This window comes from Pristiophorus japonicus, chromosome 17, assembly GCF_044704955.1.
Source record: "Pristiophorus japonicus isolate sPriJap1 chromosome 17, sPriJap1.hap1, whole genome shotgun sequence".
Classification (NCBI taxonomy): domain Eukaryota; kingdom Metazoa; phylum Chordata; class Chondrichthyes; family Pristiophoridae; genus Pristiophorus; species Pristiophorus japonicus.
Genome location: NC_091993.1, coordinates 68,692,268 through 68,711,918, shown reverse-complemented (window position 1 = coordinate 68,711,918; position 19,651 = coordinate 68,692,268). Strand labels below are relative to the sequence as shown.

The following is a 19,651-nucleotide window of genomic DNA, read 5'->3' as shown; positions in this document are numbered from 1 at the left end:
CTGCCTCTACCATCCTTTCAGGCAGTGAGTTCCAGACCCCCACCACCCTCTGGATGAAGAAATATTTCCTCATCTCCCCTCTAATCCTTCTACCAACTACTTTAATCTATGCCCCCTGGTTATTGACCCCTCTGCTAAGGGAAATAGGTCCTTTCTAGCCCCTCAACTTTATACACCTGAATAAGGTTTCCTCTCAGCCTCCTCTATTCCAAGGAAAACAACCCCAGCCTATCTAATCTTTCCTCATAGCTAAAGTATTCCAGTCCTGGCAACATCGTTGTAAATCTCCTCTGCACCCTTTCTCATGCAATCACATCCTTCCTGTAATGTAGTGATCAGAACTGCACACATTACTCAAGCTGTGGCCTAACTAATGTTGTATACAGTTCTGGCATAACTTCCTTCTATGCCTTGGCTAATAAAGGAAAGCATTCCGCAAGTCTTTTTAACTACCTTATTGATTTGTCCTGCTACCTTTAAGGATCCGTGGACATATACTCCAAGGTCCCTCTGTTCCTCCACACCTCTCAGTATCCTCCCATTTATTGTGTATTCCCTTGCCTTGTTGCTCCTCCCCAAATGCATGACCTCACACTTTACTAGAGTGAATTCCATTTGCCACTTTTCTGCCTAACTGACCAGTTCATCGGTATCTTCCTGCAGTCTGGAGCTTTTCTCCTCACTGTCAATCACACGGCTAATTTTTGTATCTGCACATTTCTTTATCATGCCCCCTACATTTAAGTCCAAATCATTAATGCAGTATATATTACAAAAAGTAAGGGGTCGTGTACTGAGCCCTGTGGAACCCCACTGGAAACGGCCTTCCAGCCACAAAAGCTCCCCTCAACCATTACCCTTTGCTTTCTGCCACTGAGCCAATTTTGGATCCAATTTGCCACTCTCCCTTGGATTCCAAGGGCTTTTACTTTTATGATCAGCCTACCATGTGGGACCGTCAAAAAAGTTTCTAAAATCCATGCAAACTACATCAAACACATTCCCTCATCAACCCTTCATGTTACCTCCTCAAAGAACTCAATCAAGTTAGTTAGATAAGACGGTCCCTTAACAAATCCATGGTGACTGACCTTGATTAATCTGTGTCTTTCTAAATGAAGGTTTATACTGTCCCTCAGAATTGATTCCAGTAATTTGCCTACCACCGAGGTTATACTAACTGGCCTCTAATTGCTCGGTTTATCCCTTTTTAAACAACGGTACAATGTTAGCAGTTCAATGGTCAGAGCCTCCGCAATTTCCTCCCTTGCTTCTTTTAGTAGCCTCGGATATATTTAATCTGGTCCTGGCGATTTATCTACTTTCAAGGATGCTAAACCCCTTAAAACTTCCTCTCTTATTAAGTTTATCCCGTCCAATATTTCACTATCTTCCTCCTGAACTTCAACGTCGGCATCGCCACCCCCCCCCCCCTCTTTTGTGAAGACAGCCGCAAAGCATTCATTTAGTACCTTACCCACATAGATCACCATTTTGGTTCCTAATAGGCCCTACTCTTTCCTTCGTTATCCTCTTGCTCTTTACGTAATTGTAAAACATCTTTGGGCTTTCTTTGATTCTACTTGCCAGTATTTTTTCATGCCCTAGTTTGGCTTTCCTAATTTCCTTCTTAATTTCACCCCTGTACTTTCTAGGCTTTCTGTAGTATTGAGCTCATATCATCTGATATTAGGCTTTCCTTTTTTGCCTCATCTTACCCTGTGTGCAACTCATCATCCAGGGGACTCTACATTTGGCAGTTCTACCATTTTTCTTTGTGGGAACATGTTTACCATGAACTCCATGTATCTCCCTCTTGAATGCCTCCCACTGCTCTGGCATTGATTTCTGCTAAATCACTTCTCAGCCTAGTAAAATTGGCTTTCCCCCAATTTAGAACAATTACTCCTATTTTTTTCTTTATCCTTGTCCATTATTATGCTAAAACTAACTGAATTATGATCACTACCACAACAATGCTCTTCAACTGTTACTCCTTCCACCTGACCAGCTTCATTCCCTCACTCTCTCCTCCCTCCCCCTCCTTGGGCTTGCTACATATTGGCTAAAAAAAAGTTCTCCAGAATGCAATTTAGGAATTCTGTGCCCTCTACCTTTTACATTGATAGTATCCCAGTTAATATTACGGCAATTGAAATCCCCCATTATTGCTGCCCTATTGTTTTGGCACTTGTCAGTAATTTGCCTACAAATTTGCTCTTCTTGGACTGTTTGGGAGTGTTTAGTACACGCAGTGTGAGTACCCCTTTTTAGTTCCACCCATATGGCCTAATTTGAGGATCCATCTAACATATCATCCCTCCTCACAGCTGTAATTGTTTCATTAATCAATACTGTGACCCCCATCCTCCTTTTTTAACCCCCTTTCTATCTTGCCTGAAAGCCCTGTACCCAGGAATGTTGAGCTGCCAATCCTGCCCTTCTTTCAGCCATGTCTCAGTAACGGCTATATCATAATCCCACATGTCTATCTGTGCCCTTAGCTGATCTGCCTTATTTCCGAGACTCCTTGCATTAAAGTATATACCATTTAGCATTGAAAACTGCCTTGTTGTCTATTTTCAAGCCTTTGTTTCCTCTGCCTTCCAAACTCGCTTATTAATTTTCCTACTTCCATTTCCAGCGTAGCTTCTCTTCCCTCTGACAATGCACTCAGGTTCCCATCCCCCTGCCAACCCTCCACAACACCACTAGCAACCCCACCCGCGTCCCCCCCGGCGAGGATATCGGTCCCGGCTCTGTTGAGGTGCTATCCGTCCGGTTTGTACAGGTCCTATCTCAGCCAGAAATGGTCCCAATGCCTCAGGAATCTAAAGCCATCCCTCCTGCACCATCTCTCCAGCCATGCATTCATCCTTTCTATCCTCCTATTCCTGTTCTCACCAGCACTTGCCACTGGGAGTAATCTGGAAATTATTACCTTTTGGGCCTGCTTTTTAATCTCTCCTACCTCCATAAAATCTGCCGGCAGGACCTCATCCCTCTTTCTTCCTTTGTCATTGGTGCCGATAAAACCATGTTGACTCTGCTTGATTGAATCATGCTTCTGGCTGTTCACCCTCCCCTCTCAGAATGTCCTGTAGCCGTTCAGTGACATCCTTGACCCTGGCACCAGGGAGGCAACATACCATCCTGGAGTTACGTCTGCGGCCGCAGAAACGCCCATCTGCTCCCCTATCAAATCCCCTACCCCTGTTGCTCTTCCACTGCTCTTCCCTCCTCCCCCACCCCACCCTTGTGTAGCTAACCCACCTATGGCGCCGTAGACTTTGCTCTGCCTGCACTCCCCAGAGGAACCATCGGCCCCACCAGTACTCAGAACAGAATACTGGTTGGTGAGATGCACTCTGGGGACTCCTGCACTACCTGTCTGGTCCTCTCCTTCTGCCTGGCGGTCACCCATTCCCGCTCTGCCTGCACACTCTTAAGCTGCGGGGAGTCCACCTCTAGAAACAGTAGTGCAAAATAGTAAAAATATGCCTTAAATCGTAGAAAAATGGATGAAGAGGGATCTTGAACTTTGTAGCAAGCTCACCTGAAATGGTATGACAAAAAGTCTATGAATCATTGATTTAATTACCGACAGACAATCTGGTGAGTTGAATCTCCATCAAAAAACTAGATCAATAGGCTGCTGCTCCAAAGCCCAACTGTCTATTTATTTAAGAACAAGTACATGGGATGGGGAAAATGGGCAATAATTAACAATTATTTCCACTGGCGGGAGGGGAGGGGGTTTGGTCGGTAACCAGGGAACACAGATTTAAGATCATTGTCAGAAGAACTAGAGGGGAGGTGAGAATTTTGTTATGATCTCGAATGCACTGCATGCACGGGTGGTGGAAGCAGATTCAATAGTAACTTTGAAATGGAAATATTTGCAGGGCATTCGGGAAAGAACAGGGGAATGGTACTTATTGGATAGCTCTTTCAAAGAGCTGGCACAGGCGCGATGGGCCGAATGACCTCCATCTGTGCTGTATCATTCTCAGTTGTAATTCAATCTGACCCACGCTGCCTTTGAGCATCCCTCTGTACTGCGACCACAGGATTAACAAATTTACCGTATAAGATAAGGACAGCTTCACAAACAGGCTTGCTTCCACTTTACGACAGTGTGATCTTGAATGAGTACATATTCAGCAGGAGTCTGATGCACCAAGATGGCATGTCATCAGTCCTGCCTGGCATAAGAGATTGTGACTTGCAACCTACTGGGCTGGATTTTCGGTTAATATGCGCCTCATTTAACGCAAAAATGTTTTTTTGGGTGTGAAACGAGGCGCGCAAGATTGTGTATCCGGACGGAACTTACGCCAATGGTTTTGCGGAGACGGTAAAACTTACTGTCCCGCCGCTGTCTTGACCGTTGGGATGACTTAAATCGACGTGCATCGCTGCGCCTGAGCCCCGGGCGGAACTTTCGAGCATTTCGCCTGATTTAGCATCCGCCCGAGGACACGTCCAGAAAAACCAAACGGACCTAGAGCACACCAGGCGCTAACTGCACCATGTTGAAAGTGAAGTCATCGCAGTTGTGAGTGAATAAAAGGATTGGGAGAAAAACGCTGCATTACTGTATACTTTTGATTGTGAAGTTTTGTGTGAGTTTCTGGTTTGTTTTAAAAAGGACATTTTAAAAGATAGGGGCCATGCTAGGTCAGGAGCCGTTTATCCTGGCTGCTATTGCCATATGGCTTCAAGCTGGAAGGCGGCCTATTGTTGATCATTACAAAGAAAATCAGCTGAGAAAAATCCAGGTGATCAATTGAAGGTGCATTTTTCAGTCTAGATTGCAAAACAAAGTTTCATCCAACACTGAAGTGCCAAGGATACAATTGCTCAGGCTGGTGAAAAGACGTAGCTAATGGGTGTGCACTATATCACACCTGTCTACATCTCGTTTTTCTTGAAACAAAGGTGCGGTAAAATTATTAATGGCTTTACCTATATAATGAAGTGTTTCATTTCAATTTTGATTTTTATGGAAAAAGTGAATTTTTGAAAAAATCTTTATTGTGTCAGTTACAAAACAGATTAACTAGGTGATATATATTTTAGATGCATAACCTTTCAATAAAAAATTCCAAAATATCTAGGTTGAGAGAGTTATAGTGGGACTTCAATCTATAATAGGGGGAAAATTACAGTCGGAGGCTTCCATTGGACTCCGACCCAAAAAGAATCTACGAAAATACCTGGGGGTCCCGGAGGAACGGAGGATTCCAGTCGAAGGCCTTCATTTTCCGCGCTGAGTATGGGGACATGTCTTCCAGATATGTATCCTGGAATCATGTGGGCCTAGACCACCAATCACTATCTAGTATTCTCATTGATAATATTGGGAGCTCTGATTTTACAGCTCCCATTACCATCAATGAGAATAACCCCCTAAATCAAGAAACAATGAAATAAATTTAAAAACACTTCGCATTTAAAATTAATTGAAATTGAATGTAATTAAATGTTTTAGAGAAAAAATATTTGGGGAATTTTTTTTTAAAAACGTGTTTTAATAAGGTTAAAATAAACTTACCTTAATGGATAGGATTTTGAACATTAAAAATGAGTGATTAAATTACATTTTTCTATGTTTTAAAACTCCTAGCTTGTAAAAGCAGACTATTTGCCTGCTTTTACCAGGCAAAAGAGTTTGAAGGACATTCGCTGGGCAAGGGTTGGGCAGATCGCCCAATAAATGTGTTTTTGTCTGTTCTGGGGCGGGGGCAGGGCCAGGGGCATGTGGTCCAGACTGAGTGACAGTTGTACCAGCCAATGGGCGATCTGGGCCCACCTGGCCTCGCAACCAATGAGGGTGGGGGAGTTGGGAGGGGGAGGACATCAGTGTTGATTCTATAGTCCAACAGTCTAAACAAGTACTGTTGCAATAAAGATACTAATTTGACCGCAAATATTTTGCAGGTCTCGGCTAGTTATCCATAATAGGAGACCATCCCTGGAAAATAAAAGACCTCAAATTATATTGATTAACTTTGAATGCTCTGCCTCTCTCCACTTGAATCTTCTTGAGCAACACCTATCTGTGTGGACCTCAATGTTAAATTGAGCTCTTTCGCTGATCGGGGGGGCCACGACCTCCGCAGGTCGGGGACATAAAAGAGTTGAAGCGACGGGCCTGGAACATTGTGGCTCCCCCGACCTACAAGAGAACACCATTGCATGTCGGGAGGATAAGAGAGCTGGAGCTGCATACCACTACAACTTCCAGCGTGAGCTGCTACAAGCGTGCGACGATTTCGGGGGGGGGGCGATGTCATCAAAACCCAGGTCGCCGTTTGGAGCGTGGGCAGGAACATTGGCGGGCCACTGGTGCGGCGGAGGAGCGGCAAATGAGGGATCTCTCGCGGCGGAGGAGCGGCAAATGAGGGATCTCTCGCGGCGGAGGAGCGGCAAATGAGGGATCTCTCGCGGCGGAGGAGCGGCAAATGAGGGATCTCTCGCGGCGGAGGAGCGGCAAATGAGGGATCTCTCGCGGCGGAGGAGCGGCAAATGAGGGATCTCTCGCGGCGGAGGAGCGGCAAATGAGGGTCTGGAGACCAGAAAAGCCGAGGGCCCAGGGGCAGCACAGGCCAGTCCATATGTGCGATATATGTGCACACTCGGTCCGTGCAGCAGAGCAGGTCTCCAATCGTCCTGGTTAGCCCTTGCCACTGGATAAAGGCCTTGCCACTGCATAAAGGCCGAGCTTGGTCAAGCCCGTGTGGTGGCTGGTGTGGAACGTTAAAAAAATTCATGCACAGGCATCTTCCACCCTTTCAATTGGAGTTCAGGACTGGAATATCGGACCAGTCATTGAAACATTTGTGAACTCACGTGGAAGCAAATCATCCTCGTTCCAGGGACCGCCTATGATGATGAAGATGTTAAATTCAGCAGTGCTGAACAACAGGCCTACTGCTGGACTCACCAGAGACTCAAGCGAACCAGTCAAGAACATTGACAATGCCAAATACTGATCCCAGCTGCAGTTGAGCCCTAAAGGCAGTCTCCACTTAGTTCCAGCAATCTAAGCATTCGGTTCTGCAGCTCAAATCTCAGTGGCATTCTCCCAACTTTAAAATCAATTCAGTTGAAAGTAGGCAAACACTAACAGGAATGACTGCTGCTGAGATTTCGCACTTGCCTCTCCTCATGAATAATCAAGGTTCCACTGCAATGTAGAATTACTGCAACATCTATTGCAGATGCATAAAAATCTTTTTAAAAAACCACCCAGCCCACAACATATAAAATACCTTGAAGGCCGCAGCAAAATACTCATGCTCCCCTATATGCTTTCCTACTTAATAATCTTCATTTGCCTCTTAAATTCAATCTCATTATCTTTCTTTTCAGATTACCTTCCCTTTTCTTTTTAAAACTCTAACTTTTCCCTCACACCATTTTCTGCAGTGTTCTCTTTGAATAGTTTCGCAATGTAGAAGATGCATTGTGTTCTTCTGAAAACATCTGCTATAATATCCCCTACCCACATCGCAACTAAATCTAAATGTGTAATTTTACATTATTTAACAGAAACTTTGGACTACCTCCATAAATGGATATCCTCCCTGTAAGCACTTTGTCTGCTTTACTCACAATAACCAATAGTGGCTTTTTCTTACTTAGTTACCAATGATTTACCTGCTTTAGAAACTTCAAATTAATAATAAGAACATAAGAATTAGGAACAGGAGTAGGCCATCTAGCCCCTCGAGCCTGCTCCGCCATTCAGTAAGATCATGGCTGATCTGGTCGTGGACTCAGCTCCACTTACCCGCCCGCTCCCCGTAACCCTTAATCCCTTATTGCTTAAAAATCTATCTATCTTTGACTTGAAAACATTCAATGAGCCAGCCTCAACTGCTTCCTTGGGCAGAGAATTCCACAGATTCACAACCCTCGAGAAGAAATTCTTTCTCAACTCGGTTTTAAATTGGCTCCTCCATATTTTGAGGCTGTGCCCCCTAGTTCTAGTCTCCCCCACCAATGGAAACAACCTCTCTGCCTCTATCTTGTCTATCCCTTTCATGATTTTAAATGTTTCTCTAAGATCACCCCTCATCCTTCTGAACTCCAAGGAGTAAAGACCCAGTCTACTCAATCTATCATCATAAGGTAACCCCCTCATTTCTCGAATCAGCCTAGTGAATCGCCTCTGTACCCCTTCCAAAGCTAGTATATCCTTCCTTAAGTAAGGTGACCAAAACTGCACGCAGTACTCCAGGTGCGGCCTTACCAATACCTTATACAGTTGCAGCAACACCTCCCTGCTTTTGTACTCTCTCCCTTTCGCAATGAAGGCCAACATTCCATTTGCCTCCCTGATAACCTGCTGCACCTGCAAACTGACCTTTTGGATTCAAAAGAGTTTCATGCGCAAGGACCCCCAGATCCCTCTGCACCACAGCATGTTGTAATTTCTCCCCATTCAAATAATATTCCCTTTTACTGTTTTTTCCCCCCCCCCAAGATGGATGACCTCACACTTTCCGACATTGTATTCCATCTGCTAAACCTTAGCCCATTCGCTTAACCTATCCAAATCTCCTTGTAGCCTCTCTGAGTCCTCTGCACAACCCGCTTTCCCACTAATCTTAGTGTCATCTGCAAATTTTGTTGCACTACACTCTGTCCCCTCTTCTAGGTCATCTATGTATATTGTAAACAGTTGTGATCCCAGTACTGATCCCTGTGGCACACCACTAACCACTGAATTCCAACCGGAAAAGGACCCATTTATCCCGACTCTCTGCTTTCTGTTCGCCAGCCAATTCTCTATCCATGCTAATACATTTCCTCTGACTCCGCGTACCTTTATCTTCTGCAGTAACCTTTTGTGTGGCACCTTATCGAATGCCTTTTGGAAATCTAAATACACCACATCCATCGGTACACCTCTATCCACCATGCTCGTTATATCCTCAAAGAATTCCAGTAAGTTAGTTAAACATGATTTCCCTTTCATGAATCCATGCTGCGTCTGCTTGACTGCACTATTCCTATCCAGATGTCCCACTATTTCTTCCTTAATGATAGTTTCAAGCATTTTCCCCACTACAGATGTTAAACTAACCGGCCTATAGTTACGTGCCTTTTGCCTGCCCCCTTTTTTAAACAGAGGCGTTACATTAGCTGCTCTCCAATCCGCTGGTACCTCCCCAGAGTCCAGAGAATTTTGGTAGATTATAACAAATGCATCTGCTATAACTTCCGCCATCTCTTTTAATACCCTGGGATGCATTTCATCAGGACCAGGGGACTTGTCTACCTTCAGTCCCATTAGTCTGTCCAGCACTACCTCCCTAGCGATAGTGATCATCTCAAGGTCCTCCCTTCCCACATTCCTATGACCAGCAATTTTTGGCATGGTTTTTGTGTCTTCCACTGTGAAGACGGAAGCAAAATAATTGTTTACGGTCTCAGCCATTTCCACATTTCCCATTATTAAATCCCCCTTTTCATCTTCTAAGGGACCAACATTTACTTTAGTCACTCTTTTCCCTTTTATATATCTGTAAAAGCTTTTACTATCTGTTTTTATGTTTTGCGCAAGTTTACCTTCGTAATCTATCTTCCCTTTCTTTATTGCTTTTTAAGTCATTCTTTGCTGTTGCTTAAAATTTTCCCAATCCTCTAGTTTCCCACTAATAATGACCGTTTCTCTGCCAGGATATTATCAGTTAGAGCAGATGTTTTCAGAAGAACACAATGCATCTTCTACATTGCGAAACTATTCAAAGAGAACACTGCAGAAAATGGTGTGAAGGAAAAGTTAGAGTTTTAAAAAGAAAATGGAATACAATGTCGGAAAATGTGAGGTCATCCACCTTGGAAAAAAAAAACAGTAAAAGGAATATTATTTGAATGTGGAGAAATTACAACATGCTGCGGTGCAGAGGGACCTGGGGGTCCTTGTGCATGAATCCCAAAGAGTTAGTTTGCAGGTAATCAGGAAGGCGAATGGAATGTTGGCCTTCATTGCGAGAGGGATGGAGTACAAATGAAGGGAGGTCCTGCTGCAACTGTACAGGGTATTGGTGAGGCCGCACCTGGAGTACCGCGTGCAGTTTTGGTCACCTTACTTAAGGAAGGATATACTAGCCTTGGAGGGGGTACAGAGACGATTCACTCGGCTGATTCCGGAGATGAGGGGGTTACCTTATGATGATAGATTGAGCAGACTGGGTCTTTACTCGTTGGAGTTCAGAAGGATGAGGGGTGATCTTATAGAAACATTTAAAATAATGAAAGGGATAGACAAGATAGAGGCAGAGAGGTTGTTTCCACTGGTCAGAGAGACTAGAACTTTAGGGGGCACAGCCTCAAAATACGGAGGAGCCAATTTAAAACCGAGTTGAGAAGGAATTTCTTCTCCCAGAGGGTTGTGAATCTGTGGAATTCTCTGCCCAAGGAAGCAGTTGAGGCTAGCTCATTGAATGTATTCAAATCACAGATAGATTTTTAACCAATAAGGGAATTAAGGGTTATGGAGAGCGGGCGGGTAAGTGGAGCTGAGTCCACGGCCAGATCAGTCATGATCTTTTTGAATGGCGGAGCAGGCTCGAGGGGCTAGATGGCCTCCTCCTGTTCCTAATTCTTATGTTCTTATTGGCAGTTCCTATGTTTTAGCTCTCTTTGGGTCATGTATAGGTTTTACCATGCTAAAAGCTAGTACTGGAACTATTACAAAATCTGTGTGTCTCAGTTTTCTATCATACTTATATTAATGGTTTGCCATCGGTAGCACCTTGCCTGGTTTCTGGGAAATTCACAAAGTAAACATTCCTGCTACTGGAGACGCTACACACCAAAGCAAGTGGTTTTCAGCCATGCTTCTGATGACAGCACCTCAAATGTGAATATAAATGCTGCCACCAGTGACAAAGCCAGCCAAACACATGACCACTAGCATGAGTAACACCTCATGGCCTGGCATATCCTTCACTCTACGATTACCATCAAGCCAGGGGACCAATCCTGGTTCAATGAGGAGTGCAGAAGAGCATGCCAGGAGCAGTACCAGGCGTACCTAAAAATGAGGTGCCAACATGGGGAAGCTGCAACACAGGACTACATTCATGCTAAAAAGTAGAAGCAGCATACCATAGACAGGGTTAAGCGATCCCACAATCAACAGATCAGATCAAAGCTCTGCGGTCCTGCCACATCCAGTCGTGAATGGAGGTGGACAATGAAATAACTAGTGGGAGGAGGAGGCTCCATGAATATCCCCATTCTCAATGATGGCGGAACTCTACACGCGAGTGCAAAAGACAAGGCTGAAGCGTTTGCAACCATCTTCGGCCAGAAGTGCCGAGTGGATGACCCATATCTGCCTCCTCCAGAGGTCCCTACCATCACAGAAGCCAGTCAATTCGATTCACTCCATGTGGTATCAAGAAACGGCCGCGTGCACTGGATACAGCAAAGGCTATGAGCCCCTACAACATACCGGCTGTCGTGCTGAAGACTTGTGCTCCAGAACTTGCCGCACCTCTAACCAAGCTGTTCCAGTACAGCTACAACACTGGCACCTATCCCAGGTATGTGCTGTCCGCAAAAAGCAGGACAAATCCAATCCATCCAATTAATGCCCCATCAGTCTATTCTCAATCATCAGCAAAGTGATGGAAGGTGTCGTCGACAGTGCTATCAAGCAGCAATTACTCACCAATAACCTGCTCACTGATGTCCAGTTTGGGTTCCGCCAGGACCACTCGGCTCCAGACCTCATTACAGCCTTGGTCCAAACATGGTCAAAAGAGCTGAATTCCAGAGGTGAGGTGAGAGTGACTTGACAAGGGTGCATGGGAACACCACCACCTCCATGTTCCCCTTCAAGTCACACAGTACATCACCGTTCCTTCATCGTCGCTGAGTCAAAATCCTAGAACTCCCTCCCTAACAGCATCGTGGGAGTACCTTCACCACACGGACTGCAGCGGTTCACCCCCATCTTCTGAAGAGCAATTAGGGATGAGCAATAAATGCTGGCCTTGCCAGCAACACCCACATCCCATGAAAAAAATCCCAATAAAAAAAAAACGAAATGACATCAGCTGTCCTATGCAAGTAGTTTTGCTCCTGCTGGCCTGTAATGACCTCCCATAGTCACTGGGGAAGATACTAGCTTTGGAGAAATGGTTGCTGTTTGCTCTCTATTAATAGTGCATTGGTTATTAAATATTTACTCTAACATTATGCATGTGTAGTCAGCAGTTGGATTCAAACAAAAGTATTTTTCTTTTCTATTAATACGTGCTGCCTGTGCTATGACATTAGATTTGATGACTGGGTTGAAGGTATCTTCCCACTTCGACGGTCCAGTTTCAAAGTTACAATAACTGCAAAGTAGGTGATACATTTGTGATGAGCCCTTACATTAACAATTGTGGTTTAATACATGAATTATTAACTCTCAGATTGCCAACGGGTTCAGGGAAATTTCAATCGCTCTGGGCCAACTAGTTCAATTATCAGCTCTCCCTGGAGTGCAGGATTCACAATTACAGTTATAAAGCTGATTAAACAGAGGTAATAATTACTGCAATATTCTTTCAAAATGTTCCATCAGCCTGCTCACCCTTTAATCCCCATTTTCTATCCATTTTTAGGTTAAGATGGGGAAAACTATTTTGAGGTCAGTCTGTGTGCCATCAGATAAATTTAAAAGCTGTCTTTTTCTTCATGTGATTTTTCCCTTCTCGTGGCTCCTAATATTAATTTTGGAGGTGGCAGCAAGTTTTGACAAACTGTGTTTTTATTGGCTAAAACTAATTTTAAAAAAAAGTAAAATTGTGCTCAACAGGTCAGTGCTGGGGATGGTACACTTTCCATTTCAGGCACTCAGTGTCAGCAATAAGTGCAGCACAGTAAAATGCAGAATACAATTTCCTCGACTCAGTCCCCAGAACTTCAAAAAAGAGCACGCACTAAAGCATAAGTACGGAATTTCTCCCCTCACTCCTATTTTTGACACCAGCCGTCCTGTAGCCGCTCTAAATTACCAATTCGTGCTGAATATGGGGCAGTTTTGTGCTGCCCACTAGTAACTGTTCAAAGATTGTCCAACACACTTCACACACAACCCATATAGCCAACAGAGAAGTCTTGCATCGCCTCAATTTGGGCTGGATTTGAAATAAAGTCCCAGAGGCGAAAGGCAAGTGGCTAACCTGCTCTGTGCCATTTCGTTCCCAAAACTGACATTAAGATGGTTTCTTTATAGTACATGTACAGTTAATACAACATCACATTTCTCACCAAGAATTTCTCATATCAGATGGAGGTTCTAAAAGCACGATGCTGTGATGTATGGGTGGGCTGCCCCCTCAGCCATCCCACATCCAGAACTAAAATGTCAGACCAGACATAGTGCCACTGCGGCTGTCACTGAAACTTGCCCCTGACAGAGTCAGATCAGGTGCACCAAGCAAAACCCCTTCAAGGGGACTTGATGCCTCCAATGGCACTAATATCACTCAGAGCATTGTAATGGGTGGATTTAATATATCTGAATGCCAGTCAGAACCATATGCAAAATTTCAGGGAGGAAGAGTGATTAGTAACCCTCCCCAATTTAAACAATAAAATCATCCACAGCAGTGTAAGCTTGGGCAGTGAGCAGAAACTGGAGTGCAGGCAGTGATCACTCCATGTATGACAGTAATGGGGTAATTAGCTCAATCCTACCACAAACCTTTAATCCTCTCAATATCACCAAGCAGACTTGTTTTAGTAATATTTAGTAATATATGGGGAGCATACAAAGACTTGAGGAATCTATTTTTAATGGTTTAATAAAAAGCTGTTGTTTTTGAAAATAGTCATTAAATTTACTGTTAAGTGACATTCTACTGAACATGGGACATGTACACCATTTTAAACAATATTTGACGTTAGACAAATTCCAGTAAAAAGCAATCGCATCTTCAAATGGAGTTTTACTCCCTGCAAACTGAGAAAAAAAGAGAATGAAAATACGACCAGCGCAAGCAAATCTTTTGTGGTTGAGCTAAACATTGCACTAGATTCTATGATGTATTGCAGATGCTCCAGTCGGGTAATATACAGCTGCGTAATTTGGTACATTTTTGTTTCAGATAAAAGATGAAGCTCTTTCATAAAAACTGAATTCCAAAGAGAATTCCACAGGAGCTCCCCATGCAACCACTTCTGGATCGCCTCCAGCTAATTTCTAGGACTTCTCTATAGCAATATAAATCAATTTACAGTAAATACAATCCAAATCGGGTACAAGCTTGATGTTTTCTCCTGAGATAGTTTTTCTTCTGAGCTCTGTAGCTTTGTGTTCTTACTGAAAATGTTCAGAGAAGCTTTAAAATGAAATGAGAGGAATCTATTACATTTTCAAGCACTGGTATGCAAACTTAGAAAGGCAATGCCACATCTCTGTGCAGGAAGTTCAGATGGCCACACCACGATTTACAATCTTACGCAAATACAGTCTAGGCTGCAATGCCAGTTTTTAAAAAGTGCTAGCAAGGTGTTCAATTGCTCAGCAAAGTCACTGCTTAGTGTGGTTCCTGGCCCATATGGCTCATTATGTCCCAGAGGCAATTCCTGGCCTGGGTCACTCTCACCAGGACACTAGTACAAGTGCTACAATTGGCCTCAGTGCCTTTGGACAGTAGGTGGGCATGGGCAAGAAGCAATAAAGAAAAAAATATAACAGCTAGAGCTCCTACTCTTATCAATATCCAATGAACCCTTTTGAAAAGTGCATGCATCAACATGGGGCGACAATTGCATCAGGTTCGGTTATGATTTCCCTCATGGTTGAATAACCTGACAACACTCACTTGGGATGTGACTTCGAGTGAGGAAGGTATGGGGACTCAGGATAGAGTGACAGAAGAGCCTCAGTCCTTGCTCTTGTCCAACAGGTTTGAGGCTCTTACTCCCTGTGCGGAAGAGAGCAGAAAGTGCAGGGAGGATGAGCAAACTGACCACAGCACCATGGTACAGGGGCCATTCAAGTGGGTGGGGGGGGGGGGGGGGAGAAGAGTAAAAAGAAGCGTTGTAGTGGTAGGGGACAGTATAATTAGGGGGATACATACAGTTCTCTGCAGCCGCGAGCACGAGTCCTGTGTTGCCTGCCCGGTGCCGGGGTTAAGGACATCTCAGGGTTGGAGAGGAACTTGGAATGGGAGGGGGAAGATCCAGTTGTCATGGTCCATGTGGGTACCAACGACATAGATAGGACAAAGAAAGAGGTTCTGCTGAGGGATTCTGAATAGCTTGGGGCAAATTAAAAAGCAGAACCACAAAGGTAATAATCTCTGCATTACTACCTGAGCCACGAGCAGATTTGCTTAGGGTAAATAAGATCAGAGTATTAAACACGTGGCTCAAAGATTGGTGTGGGAGAAATGGGTTTTGGTTCGTGGGACATTGGCACCAGTATTGGGGTAAGAGGGAGCTGTTCCGTTCGGATGGGCTCCACTTAGACCGTGCTGGGACTAGGGCCCTGGCGAATCAAATAACTAGGGCTGTAGAGAGGGCTTTAAACTAATTAGTGGGGGGGGGGGTGGAAGGAGGAGGATTCAGGTGAGTAAAAATGTTAAAAGTCAAAGAATAAGGAGAAGGCAATAGAGCAGGGTAGCACTGGGGGAAATGAAAACCAGAGCCAGGAAGGGACAGAATGTATAAACATAAAGGTGAATCAGAAAGTGGGCTCAAAGCGGGGAAAAAAATGGTAAAAAAACTAATTTAAAAGCTCCTTAATGCACGTAGCATTCGTAACAAAATAGATAAGTTGACAGCACAAATAGATACAAATGGGTATGATCTGATAGCCATTAGAGAGACGTGGTTGCACGGTGACCAGTACTGGGAACTAAATATTCAGGGGTATTTGACAATTCGGAAGGACAAACAAAGGAAAAGGAGGTGGGACACTTAATAAAGGATGAGATCAGTGCATTAGTGAGAAACAATATTGGCTCAGAAGATCAAGATGTTGAATCAATTTGGGTGGAGATAAGGAATAATAAAGGGAAAAAGTCGCTGGTGGGCGGAGTCTATAGGCCCCCTAACAGTAGCTACACTGTTGGATGGCGGATAAATCAAGAAATATTGGAAGCTTGTAAAAAAGGAATGGTAGTAAGCATGGGCGATTTTAACCTTCATATTGATTGGACAAAGCAAATTGGCCAGGGTAGCCTTGAGGAAGAGTTCATATAGTGTATCCGGGATAGTTTCCTCGAACAACCAGAAACTCTTACTATCTGTTTTTATATTTCGTGCTAGTTTACTTTCATAATCTATCTTCTCTGCAGAGCCAACCAGGGAACAGGCTATCTTCGATCTGGTACTGTGTAATGAGACAGGATTAATAAATGATCTCCTTAGTAAAGGATCTTCATGGTTGAATTTCAAATTCAGTTGGAAGGTGAGAAGGTTGGTTTTCAAACCAGTGTCCTAAGCTTAAATAAAGGAGACTACAAAGTTATGAAAGCACAGTTGGCTAAAGTGGACTGGGAAAATAGATTCAAGTATGGGACTGTTGATGAGCAGTGGCAGACATTTAAGGAGATATTTCATAGCTCACAACATAAATATATCCCAATGAGAAGGAAAGGCTGTAAGAGAAGGGATAACCATCCGTGGCTAACTAAGGAAATAAAGGATGGTATCAAATTGAAAACAATGGTATACAAAGTGGCCAAGATTAGTGGGAGGCCAGAGAAACTTTTAAAAGCCAACAAAGAACGACTAAAAAAGAGAGGGGGAAGATAGATTATGAAAGTAAACTAGCACAAAATATAACAGATAGTAAGATAGGCACATAAAAAGGAAAAAAGGAGTAGCTAAAGTAAATGTTGGTCCCCTAGAGTATAAGACTGGGGAATTAATAATGGGGAACAGAGAAATGGCAGAGACATTGAACAAATATTTTGTATCGATCTTCACGGTAGAAGACACTGAAAGCATCCCAATAGTGGATAATCAAGGGGCTATAGGGAGGAAGGTAATGAAGTAGTACTCGATAAAATAAAGAGATTAAAGGTGGACAAGTCCCCTGGACCTGATGGCTTACATCCTAGGGTATTAAAAGAAGTGGCTGCAGAGATAGTGGATGCATTGGTTGTAATCTACCAACATTCCCTGGATTCTGGGGGGGGGCGGTCCCAGCGGATTGGAAAACCGCAAATGTAACGCCCTTATTTTAAAAAGGAGACAGACAAAAAGCAGGAAACTATAGACCAGTTAGCCGAACATCCGTCATTGGGAAAATGCTGGAGTCCATTAAGGAAGCAGTAGCGGGACATTTGGAAAAGCATAATTCAATCAAGCAGAGTCAGCATGGTTTTATGAAAGGGAAATCATGTTTGACAAATTTGCTGGAGTTATTTGAGGATGTAACAAGCAGGATAGATAAGGGGGAACCAGTAAATATGGTGTATTTGGATTTCCAGAAGGCATTCAATAAGGTGCCACATAAAATGTTACCGTACAAAAGTTCACGGGGTTGGGGTTAAAAAATTAGCATGGATAGAGGATTGGTTAACTAACAGAAAACAGAGTCAGGATAAATGGGTCATTTTCCGGTTGGCAGTGACTAGTAGGGTGCCGCACGGATCGGTGCTGGGTCCCCAACTATTTATAATCTATATTAATGACTTGGATGAAGGGACCAAGTGTAATGTAGCCAAGTTTGCTGATGATACAAAGATGGGTGGGAAAGCAAATTGTGAGGAGGACACACTAAATCTGCAAAGGGATATAGACAGGCTAAGTGAGTGGGCAAAACTTTGGCAGATGGGAGTATAATGTGGGAAAATGTGAAGTTATTCACTTTGGCAGAAAAAAATAGAAAAGCAAATTCTAATTTAAATGGAGATAAATTGCAAAGTGCTGCAATACAGAGGGTCCTGGGGGTCCTTGTGCATGAAACACAAAGTGAATATGCAGGTATAGCAGGTAATCAGCAAGTCAAATGGAATGTTGGCCTTTATTGCAAGGGGGATAGAGTATAAAAGCAGAGAAGTCCTGCTACAACTGTACAGGGTATTGGTGAGGCCACACCGAGAGTACTGCGTACAGTTTTGGTTTCCATATTTAAGGAAGGATATACTTGCATTGGAGGCTGTTCAGAGAAGGTTCACTAGGTTGATTCCGGAGATGAGGAGGTTGATTTATGAAGATAGGTTGAGTACGTTGGGCCTATACTCATTGGAGTTCAGAAGAATGAGAGGTGATCTTATTGAAACACAAGATAATGAGGGGGCTCAACAAGGTGGAGACAGAGAGGATATTTCCACTCATAGGGGAAACTAAAACTAGGGTACATTGTCTCAGAATAAGGGGCCAACCATTTAAAACTGAGATGAGGAGGAATTTCTTCTCTGAGGGTGGTAAATCTATGGAATTCTCTGTCCAGGGAGCTGTGGAGGCTGGGTCATTGAATACATTTAAGGCGGAGATGGACAGATTTTTGAGCGATAAGGGAATAAAGGGTTATGGGGAATGGGCAGGGAAATGGACCAGAGTCCATGATCAGATCAGCCATGACCTTATTAAATGGCGGAGCCTCGAGGGGCCAGGTGACCTACTCCTGCTCCTGCTCCTATTTCTTATGTTCTTATGTTCTTATGTTCTTGTCGAGACTCATATCTTTAGGACAGGAAGGAAGGTTATTTTTTAAGAGTTTTAAATTTAAAGTCAAAATATTACATCAAATTTCTATTCCAGTGTGTATAGTTCTACGGTCTTTGCACATAATGCACAATTAGGGAGATTTACTGCTCTGGAGTCATCTTTAACAATCTGTTAACTGGTCAACCAAATAGGTCAGTTTAACCGCCTCATTCACAACCTAGATCCTAGCCAGTGTAGATGCTATCCTTAACTTTAAGGCATGCATTCCAAGTATAAAAACAATTTCTAAATAAATTTGTTTTTGTACTACAGTATAATTTTCACGTATTCAAGTACATATTCTGGATGACTGCACTCTGAGTAGCTATAAATACAGATGTGCTGTGATCTGCTGGGTTGCATAGTCACCTTTATGAAGTCCCTTCCAGATTTAACTTTCCATTCTGATTCATATACATTCAAGTAGGTTCCTGGACCTAAAACAAAGAAGATATACATTACTCGAACTGAAGAGCAGAGACTTGAAGCAAATGTCAAATTCTGCATATACAAGTGTGCAAGATCCAATATTTGGTATAAATCACCAGTAAACAATATAGCCCCATAACCCAAACTAAAACACCAGCCTTTTATAAACAGTTTATTTGTTCCAGACAACAGCAAATTACTGCACATCACAGTGTGGAAACAGACAAACGAGGCAAGAGTTGCCAAATGAAAAAAAATTATAGCACTCGTTGAATTATGTCAAAGAATCCAGTCACCAAAGTGGGACTCGGGAGTTACACATCAGGTCAAGAATGTTTATTCTTCATCTATCATTGCTTCCTATTGCGTATCCTGTATGAATAGCACTTTTATTAAGGCAGTTCAGATCGAGAACCATTCCAATAATTCAACAAGTTCAGCCTGGTAACAAAATGCACAGCAACACAGGCATCATAGAAACATCTCTCTCGTAGGCTATCAGATCAGCTTCCTAGTGACTTTGGACTGGAACATA

At 43.4% G+C, this 19,651-nt stretch overlaps 1 protein-coding gene across 3 annotated transcripts in view; it reads right to left on the bottom strand.

Moving 5' to 3' along the window:
• The window catches only part of LOC139227776 (AT-rich interactive domain-containing protein 2-like), a 277,411-nt gene that overhangs the window by 92,921 nt on the left and 164,839 nt on the right, over positions 1-19,651 (bottom strand). For all 3 annotated transcript variants that reach the window (XM_070858808.1, XM_070858807.1, XM_070858806.1), the window contains exon 6: positions 19,057-19,124. In XM_070858808.1, the coding sequence (XP_070714909.1) occupies positions 19,057-19,124 (68 nt within the window). The remainder of the gene's footprint in view (positions 1-19,056; positions 19,125-19,651) is intronic.